Genomic DNA, 10,314 nt, shown 5'->3' with positions numbered 1-10,314 from the left:
GATCATCAGCAGGCAGCTGATGTGTTCACTTGTTGTCATAGTTACAGTGACGCTGTGCTGCTATCTCACAATGATACAGAAACCTTTAACAAATCCTGGATCCAGACTATAAGACGCATCACTGTCAAAATCTAATCACTTGGTCCTTGTGTCATTTCTGACCTTCCCTGAAAATTTCATCCAAATCCGTTAGTCTGTTTTTGAGTAATGTTGCTAACAGACAGACAGACAGACAAACCAATACCAATCATCACATAACAAAGATGCAAAGAAGGTGACCGCTCATCTCCATCCACTGGTATCTACAGTTCAGACCTACTCTCAATATAAGATTTCAAGATAAAAATCTAATAAAAAGTACATATTAATCACATGACCAATGAAAATTGCACCACATGCTTCCTCTATTAATTTTCTCCAGTTAATCTCCGTCACCAGAAAAATGACTTCACACCCTGCCCTCCACATCATCTCCACCAGGCTGGAGGGGAGGCAGATACAATTAAAACACACAACGCCAGTGTTTGGATTAAAACGTTGAGCCTCATTATACGTTTCCTCTCCGCAGCAATGTTTCGCCCTGCTGAGCACAGCCAATGAGATCAATGTGGCGAACGGCAAGACGAAGACGGAGCGCGAGTGTGCAGAGGATAAAAAAAGATGTAATTTCTGCTGAGTGTCTGAACATGATATTGGGAACAATTCTGCCACAAATAAAACGAATGAGTCAGCAGACACGAGGCCGACGAGGGCAAGAGAGGAGGAGCCGAGGGAGGATGAAGGGCGAGGTGAACTTTGGCGAGGACTTCATTTGGCTGATAAAAGGTCAAGATCTTCGGCAGGCCTGATAAACAACTCACAGTGAAAGTTTATGTGGATTGCGATTTTAAAAAACTGCATCAGGAAGCATGGTGGACAAAAATGTAATTGCACGAGATGAAAGTAAGAAATCATCAGGATTATCGATCATTTGCAGTTCCATTTATTATTGATGCGATCATACATTTTACATTCTCTCACATCATTTAGAGATTTCCCATATATCTGTGCAGTGCTTATGCCATTATTCCCTTATGAAGTATTAAGTTTTATGCCCTAAAACACACAATATGATTAAACATATGAAAGGAGGGTCTTTAAAAAGATGTTTTGTATGTTAGCATTTAGCCATCACTCCTGTCAGACACCTTAAATGTTAGCTAATCCGATCCCTACACATTTATTATTCAAAAAAATAAAATGACACGAGATTTCAGTGATCGGACTGGTCCAGATTGACTCAGCGGCAGTAATCGAGGTCTGAAATCGGAGCTTTACCGATGTTTGTGAGATTACCGAGTCACCTTCCCAGCACCAACCCTGACTGACGAGAAAAAAGCAAAACACAGGTTCACATTTTTTTAAAGTATGCTCACTGGCCTGTAGTACGTTAAAAGTTGCAGTAACTGATGCTTCTGGATATGAAAAAATCTCTTTAAACAAATGTTTAAACAGAGCGCAGCCCTGATCTGTGCAAACATCTATTCCAAAGTTCAGAGAAAGCAAATATGAGGCTTCCACACTCCTAATCAGACACGCTGAGTGAGGATTTTCGCAGAAAAACTCAGAGTTGAATGTGATTTCTCGTGTGCTCAACTTTAGTTTAAATGCACATTACAGAAGTCCGCTTCAGGACTGACTGGAGGGAGAAAATGTAAACCATCCCTTTAGGTCTTACTAAGATTTATGTGTAAACAATTAGCTACCACATTATTTAAATGAACTTTAAGAGTCACATGATGAATGGCAATTGGCAATGTGTGCAAACAAAAGCTTAAAATTAGTGCATTTTCAACAAGTAATTCCTTTTTTAAGGAAAAAAAAATCAAGAGGCACTCGTGGTTCTTCTCTTTGTACCAAATAAGGTGAACACTTTCTGACTAAATAGCTCCACCTGCTGGAAATATCCCCTAACTGCGGCCACTTTACTTGTTAAAGAGCCCATATTGTGCACATTTGCAGGTTTAGAATTTTATTTTGGGGGTCTACTTGAATATCTACACAGACTAAATACATTATTTATTCTTCTTATACTCTACATCGCTGCTGTTCCTCTTATAAAACATCTGAAATGTCTCGTTTTAGCTGCCGTGTCTTTAAAGCCCTGTTTATGAAAAGTCCACTCTGCTCTGATTGGTCGTCTGGCCCAGCAAAACCCAGCAAATGTAGCTTACGTACCAGTACCGTAACCCTATATTGCTGAATACAGACAGTATCTTTGTTGGAGAGCATGCTAAAGTAGCCACCATGCTGGAATTATGCAAATATGCTGCATGATGACATAGATATGTAGCGTAGGAAAAGAATGAGCTACAAACGAGGTGTTTTGAGCAGAGAAGGAGCAACATTTTCTTTGGGAGAGGACACCTCCCTTGGGCGTGGATTTTGGATTTTAGAAGTTTGCAGACATTTTAAAACATAACACACTAAAGTAAAGGGAAAAACAAAAATCCATAATATGGGCTCTTTAAATGCTGGCCTGTCGGAGTTCTGCTAATTATTTCATCAACATTCGCAGTGAGTCATTCAGTAACTTTAAGTGAAAGTAGCAAAACTGATTTTTTTTTTTTTTTGACACAAATTCTGTCAAATTTCTAGATGTGAGTTTTTTAGGTGCAGCTGGTAATATCAGGATGTCAGCTTTGTCTACTGCTCCTCTCCCTTCTTGAGGACCCAGACTTCGTTCCTCCGATTGGTCAGTTTGAAAGGGCTGTCGTACCCGGCGGTGTAGTACGGAGCCTCCACGTACTGGACGCCGTCCCTCTTCAGGCTTTCCACCAGTTTCAGGAGCTCTTCCTGCTTCATCTTCTCATCGGAGAAACCGCCGTACGTCCTAGAAAAAGGAACAAGAGGCCGGCTCAGAATGAAGTCACATGAATCAGAGATTTAAACGTCTTATTAACGCAAATAGTTTCTGCCATGCTGACACTAGAGGGAGATATGCTTGACCTACTGAAAACAGGCAGGTAAGTGTTGCAGGTGTGGGACTATACCAGTTGGTGGCGGTAATGCACCAATAGGTTGTTTGCTAGCCGCCAATAAAAGTCAAAATAAGACTAATCGAAGTAGAGTTCATGGCCGCCGCCAGGAAAATTAAACGCAAGCTGTGTGACGAACACACGTCGTTTCAGCAGCCATGGGAGGAAGAATTTGCTTTTGTAAATGTAAATAAGAAACCAGGGCGCCTTTTTTTTGGCCAGAAACAGTCCATTTCCAAACGTGCAAATCTCCAGCATCACCACGACGATAAGTTATTTAATTTCCATACCTCAAAAAAACCTAGAAAATCCCCTCAAAACAGAAATAAAAGTGCCAAAAAAGGACTCAGTAATGAGGAGCTCCACCGTTCTTGTTGATCAAAAATTTGTTTAGGCATGCTTGATGTTTCCAGGAGGCTGGTGGGAACATTGCTCCAAGTGGTGAAGATGGCTTCGTGAAGGCCGTCCACTGTCTGGACCATTTTTGTAGACTTCCCTTGCCATCCATTCCCAAATGTTCCCAACTGGATTTAGATCAGGATGGTCCAAAAGAGCAACCTTATTCTCCTGGATGAAGTCCTTCGTCAGGCCGGCATCGTGAACAGCAGCTTCCTGTTGAAAGACCAAGTCATTACCAACCAGACGAGGCCCTCAGTCATGACAGATTCCCGCTACAACATCTCCACATAGCCAGCCGCCGTCTGACGCCCCTGTAGAACCTGAAGCTCCAATGTTCCATTGAAGGAGAGAGCTCCCCAGACCATGATGGCGCCTCCTCCACTGTGCCGCTAAGAAAACATCTCCAGTTGGAACTCCTTGTCATGCCAGTCACGTTGGAAGCCATCAGGATAATCAAGGTTACATTTTTTCTCTTCCACCTTTCAATGTCTCGTAATTGGTGCTCACTGCAAAGTCCAAACAGGCAATTTCTTGGCGGTGAAGGAGATGTGGACGTTGAAGACAAGCCCTTCCCTCCCAGATGCCGTCTGATGGTAACCGGGCTGCAGTCAGCACCAGTAAGGGCCTTAATGTGGGTCAAGGATCGTCCCGTGTCGTGATGAACAACCAATCGGATCCTCCGGCTCAGCATCGGTGAAATTTTTTGGGGCTATCACTTGACTTTTTTGTTCCATAACCCTCAGGATCTTTTAAGAAATTAAAAATGACCGTCTTCCTGCGTCCCACCTCAGCAGTGATGGCGCATTGTGAGAGGCCGTGCTTATGCTGCTCAACAATCCTACCACCTTCAAAGACAGAAAGCTTTTTTGCCTTTGCCATCAGGAGGTCCTGACAGTGTGTATATCTGACCTTTTGTGCACATTTTGGCTTTTAAAGGCTGTTGTCTTAAACTTTCAATCAGCTGATGAAAGCATGTTAGAGTTTAAATGCAGTTTTCAATAAATTATCTGTTAAAATTTTTTCTTCTCTCGCTCCCATTTCTTCTTTCTGCATTTTTTGAAGCTCTACTTGGAACCTTGTTAAGATCCAATTTTTCTATATGGCCTATGAGTAGTGTTACGTTGAGTATTCCTGCTCTACAGCCTGAAGTGGAGCCTCGTTGTACCCTACCTGACGTATACTGTCAGCTCCTTCCTGTGCTCCACAAACACCTCGGGGTCGCTCGGCTCTGGTGGACTCTCCTGATGCTCCTCAGGGATGTAGAAGGACACGGTGAACTTAGATTCACAGGCAGGACCGGCTCCAGGGTCGACACGGCACGTCACGGGGGCCGTCATCTCCACTTTGACCTCTAAAGTGAAAACCAGCAACAAATGTTAACAAATTTTTATCTAAAATAAAGAAAAACAGGAAAACACTGGCAGCACATGTTGAACAGGTGAAAAACAAACAGCACAGTTTTTGTAGGAAATATGAAACTGTTCGCTGAGTCCACTTGTGTAAGACGTGCGGATATTAAATTTCTAAACAAACCATCAGTTGCCAGCTGCTGGATCAAAACCTCCGTGGATAATGATACCTGAACAGATGGCTGGCTGTGAGCACAATGTGGAGCAGATGAAGAGGAATAAACATCATGTTTATGGATCCACAATCTCCATACGCTGCAGACCTCGCTGGTCGACGGCACAAACAATATATATTCTCATAAATAATGCCGCTGTGAACTGCTGAGTAAGACGAAGGCGGAGGTGCCGTTGCAAAGTGCTGAGTAGGAGATAAAGTGCACTTCCTCTTGCATTTATTCATTAACTTATCTGTGAATTCATTCTGTGACATTTACTAACTTGACTGTTTCTAATTAATTGTGTCTCGCCGAGTTCATGGCTTTATGTCAAGTCAGTCCACACCACAAAATAAAAGCCTCTGGCACAGTCCTGACAAAAGCTGACAAAAGTTCTATTAACCTCCTGTTGGGTTTGTTTCTCAGGAATAGCAATGATGTTCCAAGGTCATGATTAATTATCCAAAAATGGCAAAAACCAAGAAATTCCAATAGTATTCTTTATATCTCATTATTAACTCTGTTATTAACCATTTCAACCAATTTTCAGTGCACCAGAAAAATATGTTTGAAAGCACTGGAACTCATTCAGAAACTGCAAAAAATGTTTTAAAAAAAGATGGAAAATATCTGATTTAAGATAGGTAAAAAAAAAAAAAAAGTAATTTTATGGTCATACATTGTAAAAGAACTAAGCCCTATTTGTAAAACAAACAAAAACAATATTTACAGCTTTGGCCATTATATATTTTAATATATTCAAAATGTAATTTAACAAAAAAGGGAAAATCTGTAAAATATCATCTTAAAATTATTTATCATTCTTTAATATACATACACATTTTTTCAATTAATGGCAAATCTGTAAGAAAAAAAAAATTTTTATAATTTTTTTTCTAATTTAAATACAGTAAAAAGAGTGTAATTCGATGGTCAAAGAACAAATTTCCATTTTTAGAAATATAGATTTTTTGACAAATGATTTAATTGGACTTTTTTAAGGATTAACATGCAAACTATTTCTTTCTGTGAGTTTAATAGTTTTTATCAGTAATTTAACAAAACAGGTACAATCTGCAAAACAGCATTTGAAATATTTACTTGCCATTTTCAGTTCATAGTGTATGTACAGTAAATATCTGTAAAACGTCTACCACATTCAGTGTGTTCTTCACCTCACACAGATCGTGGTTCAGTGAGGAAAATTCACTTGTTTTTCATTAAAAATGCACATTAAAACTTTTCTGCAAAGTACATTTTAAAGACCTAAACTACCAGTCAAAGTTCGGACATACCTCCTCATTGAATGGTTTTATTTTCATGAATAATTCCATTGTAGATTCTCACTGTAGGCATCAAAACTATGAATGGACACAAATTAGTGTGAGACGAAGCTCATGGAGTGAAGGTCAACAGTGTGCAAAGCAGTTAGATTCTTCAAAGAATCTAAAATATCAAACATGTTTTGACTGATTTCACACTTTTTTGTTTAATTCCATATGTGTTCATTCATAGTTTTGATGCCTTTAGTGAGAATCTACAATGTAAATAGTCATGAAAATAAAGAAAAACCATTAAATGAGAAGGTGTCTAAACTTTTGACTGGTGGTGTACATACAAAATACAGTGGCTTTACTTTTTTTTTTCTTTTTATGGAGTTGATAAATAAACACAAGACACCTCTTCTGTTCAGGGTGCAAATATGTGAAATCACACATTTTCATTTTATATATTGATTACACTTATTAAGTCAAGCAGAAGAAGTTCCGTATGGAAAAAATACTTCAAACTATTTTTTTAAAATATTTTTTTTACTTTAAATCAAAGTCAATCTGACCCACAACATAACAGGAGGATTAAGCTGCACAAGGTTTTCATATTAGATTCATGAGGACTTTAAAAGGCTGCAAAGTTGTAAATTTCACAGAAACTCACTGTTTTTATTGTTGCCTTGAATGTACTTGAAGAGCCTCTGGAAACCGGTTTTGATGGATGGATCCAACTGCATCCCACTGACGGAGGTGCTCATCCAGGTAGTGGCGTGGTAGGTGCGCACCTCATAGTCTTCCCCCTGCAAAAGACAGACACACAAAAATCATTCTGGCTGCAAATTACGGCTGTTTTTATTCGTCACATGAAAAACGTGGCAGTGTTTAGGTAAGACACGTGTCATAGGAGTGGAGGACGCTGCACTGACTCTACTAAACATGATCTTTGAACATGTGGAGAGTAAAGGGACATCTGCAAGACTTTTATTTATCGACTTCTCCTCTGCTTTTAACACAATCCAGCTCCACGTTTTAACCAAAAGACTTTTAGAACAGATTGAAATCAGCAACAATCTGGTGGGCTGGATTTTAGATATTTTAACTGACAGATCTCAGAGTGAGAATAAACGGGGTTCTGTCTGACCCAGTGTTCTCCTCCACAGGTTCTCTACAAGGGTGTGTGATGTCACCTTTATTATTCATCCTCTATACAAGGGGTGTCAAACATGTGGCCCACAGGCCAAAACTGGCCCTCCAGAGGGTCCGATCCGGTCCGCAGCACGACTTTATAAAGTGTAAAAATTACAGAGAAGACATTAACTGCAGATTGTAAATTTGTAAAACTGTAAATCTAAAATAATTTCTAGACCATGACAAGTTGTTCTGATCATAAAGTAAAATACTAGATTGTTCATTGTTCTTTTGTCCTTTTGTGTCTCACTTTTGTAATATTTTGTCGTTTTTTTGTCCGACTTTTGTCGTTTGTTTCTCGTTTTTGTCATTTTGTGGGTTTTTTTGTCTCGCTTTGCATTGTCCATTTTTTTGGCGCTTTAAAACTTTTTTGTCAAATTTTTTGTCTCTCGTTTTGTTTCGTGCCGTTTGTCTCATTTTTTGTCCTTTTGTGTCTCATTTTTGTAATATCTTGTCTGGTTTTAGTTGTTTTTTGTCTGATTTTTGTCGTTTGTCTCGTGTTTTTGTCGTTTTGTTTTTCATTTTTGTCATATTGTCTTTCCTTTTTGTCTCGCTTGTGTTTTTTGGATTTTTAATTTTTTTTTTGACCGAACAATCTCGACCCTGTTTTATCTTTTTGCTTGGTGGCATGGTTCGGTCAGACCTCTGTCACAGAGAAAACTCACTGAACCAAATAGAGAGACGGTCCAGTCGCCTGATCCAGCCTCCTTGTACACTAAACAGGCACAGAGGATGGTTTTATCAATCCTTAATAATGACTCCCATCCTCCACGGGGTGAATTTTGGCTTCTTCCCTCTGGACGGAGGTTTTTAGTCCCAAGGTGCAGGACAAAGTGTCATAATCACAGCTTTGTTCCTGTTGCTGTCAATAAGAAGTGATGACATTTTGCACTTTATCTTGTTTTCTTAGCTCTATTTCAGGGTTTCTGCAGAAATCAACCAGTGAAATTTAATGCTTTTTAATGCCATTTTAATGCTAGACTGTAAAAATTTTAATGCCATGACTGTGAACTCAAAAAATTACACAGGTTAGTTTTTTTTTTTTGTAAAAGATGATTTTTATATAAAAACTGTCCCTACATTTCACTATTTCTGAATCCAGAAACCACCCCTGACCACCAACAGGCTGCAGTCATTCTCTGAAATCCATGTTTTCTAGCCATTTTTGCTGGAATTTACATTTCCCCATTTCCCAGCTCTCCTCCACCTGCTCCAGCCTGCCGGCCACTTTGAAAACATGCAGTTTTTGGCATTTGTACCCGACCAGCCGGAACAATTAACGCAGTATTTCGGCATGTTTACGCAGATGCACATATCTGATGAATCGCAGTCTATAATTACATATTATTATAAGCAAATATTTTTCTTGAAAACTGCAGAAACAATTTTTAAAGCCACTGAGAATTAAATGTAATGATTTTTAATGCCATTTAAGGCCTTAATTTTCACAAAATTAATTTAATGACTATTAATGCTTTTTAATGCCCTGCAGAAAGCCTGTCTTTATTATTGCGACTTTTACATTTTATGTCATTATCCTGGTTTTTATCCCAGACATTGCTTTTATTTCCCTCAGGTTTTCCATTGTGTTTTTTTATTTATCTTATCTTTTGAAACTATCTCAATAATGTTTACATGACATGGGTGCTTGGGGATTACAAATATATTTGTACATTTTTAGGGAATATGTTTTTTTTTATTTTTATATATATATATATATATATATATATATATATATATATATATATATGTTACAGATTGTTGGTAACCCAGTAGCCCAGTTTGATGCATTCAGATTGTCTGACTGAAAAATATTCACCAACTGAAAAAACATTCAACTCAGAATGACTGGAATCTGAAAGATGTTGATGAAATCCGCCCACCACCAAACAGGCTGGTCCTACAGACTGCATTTGTGTCTCACTAACAGTAGAAAACAAACAAAAAAAGGTCCATTTAAAGTTATTAAAAGGACAGAAAACAGAACATTATTTCATTTTCGTATAAAAAAACTGTCTGTCTCTGCTGGACTGATGGATTATCAAAGTGTCGACTCAACATTTGAACACTAACTAAACTGACCCCACTTCAGTGTTTTTGCGTGACAGTGCAGCAAACAGCTGTTAAAACGAGGCCAAAGGTTTCTTTTACTACCTTTTTCTCCGCTGCTGTGAATTTGGGATTCTGCAGTCCAGTTGAGAACACAACTTTTTTCAAAGTTGCGAACATGATTGACGAGCAGCTTCTTCTTCTTCCAAGCAGAAAATATCCACAAACTCTTCTTTCCACGAGCTGAGAAGTTTTCACGCAGCTGCAAAGCATCACAGACATTTCATAACAGCTTCTAACATCAAGGTTATCTAACGTTATGCAACAAACAGCTGCGAAACACATCTTCGGTATTCATGTTAGCGTTTATCATTCACCGTTTAACTTTTTCTGTCACAAATGTAACATTCTAAATAGCCAAAATAGTGGGGGAAAGGTAGAAAGTCGCACAATTACCTTCAAATTCATGCGCTTTGTGCCGCGGTCTGGGTGTGGAGTGGGCTTGTTGTCCTGACAGCGCTTCCGGTTACATAAAATCTGAATTTTGATTGGCTGAGCGAGAGAAATTTCAAAATAAGACGCCGAATCGTCCCTACTGAGTAAATACACAGAAAAGTTCAACTTTAGCTCCAATTTAAACAATTTGGCCACAGACTACTGTAACAAATTCACTGTCACTTGTAATTTAATTTTGAAGTGAGAAAACGTAACAGAGCACTGATTTTTCCTTAAAAAAATATTTTTTACAAATTTATTTGGTAATTTAAACCACTTAACCCTCCTGTTGTCTTCATTTACAGGCACCCAAATATAGTTTCCTTGTCTG

At 38.7% G+C, this 10,314-nt stretch overlaps 1 protein-coding gene across 1 annotated transcript; it reads right to left on the bottom strand.

Annotated features, from left to right (window-relative positions):
* Window positions 1–966: 966 nt before the first annotated feature.
* Window positions 967–10,040, bottom strand: hebp2 (heme binding protein 2). The gene is made up of 5 exons (XM_023298811.3): window positions 9,945–10,040; window positions 9,594–9,750; window positions 6,916–7,051; window positions 4,587–4,767; window positions 967–2,872 (listed from the first exon to the last, which is right to left on the bottom strand). Exons 2-5 carry the CDS (start codon window positions 9,666–9,668, stop codon window positions 2,686–2,688), a joined length of 579 nt encoding a protein of 192 aa, XP_023154579.1. The 5' UTR covers window positions 9,669–9,750; window positions 9,945–10,040; the 3' UTR covers window positions 967–2,685.
* Window positions 10,041–10,314: the final 274 nt, after the last annotated feature.

The sequence above is a fragment of the Amphiprion ocellaris genome, chromosome 12 (assembly GCF_022539595.1).
Source record: "Amphiprion ocellaris isolate individual 3 ecotype Okinawa chromosome 12, ASM2253959v1, whole genome shotgun sequence".
NCBI lineage: Eukaryota > Metazoa > Chordata > Actinopteri > Pomacentridae > Amphiprion > Amphiprion ocellaris.
This window is presented reverse-complemented; position numbering and strand designations above follow the sequence as displayed.

Excerpts from the sequence above, each read along its gene's own strand:
- hebp2 (XM_023298811.3), bottom strand. The coding sequence starts at position 9,668 with ATGTTCGCAACTTTGAAAAAAGTTGTGTTCTCAACTGGACTGCAGAAT. Across the intron at positions 7,052-9,593 it reads TCACAGCAGCGGAGAAAAAG|GGGGAAGACTATGAGGTGCG; the intron begins GTAGTAAAAGAA and ends TGTCTTTTGCAG. Across the intron at positions 2,873-4,586 it reads GAGCTGACAGTATACGTCAG|GACGTACGGCGGTTTCTCCG; the intron begins GTAGGGTACAAC and ends TCCTTTTTCTAG.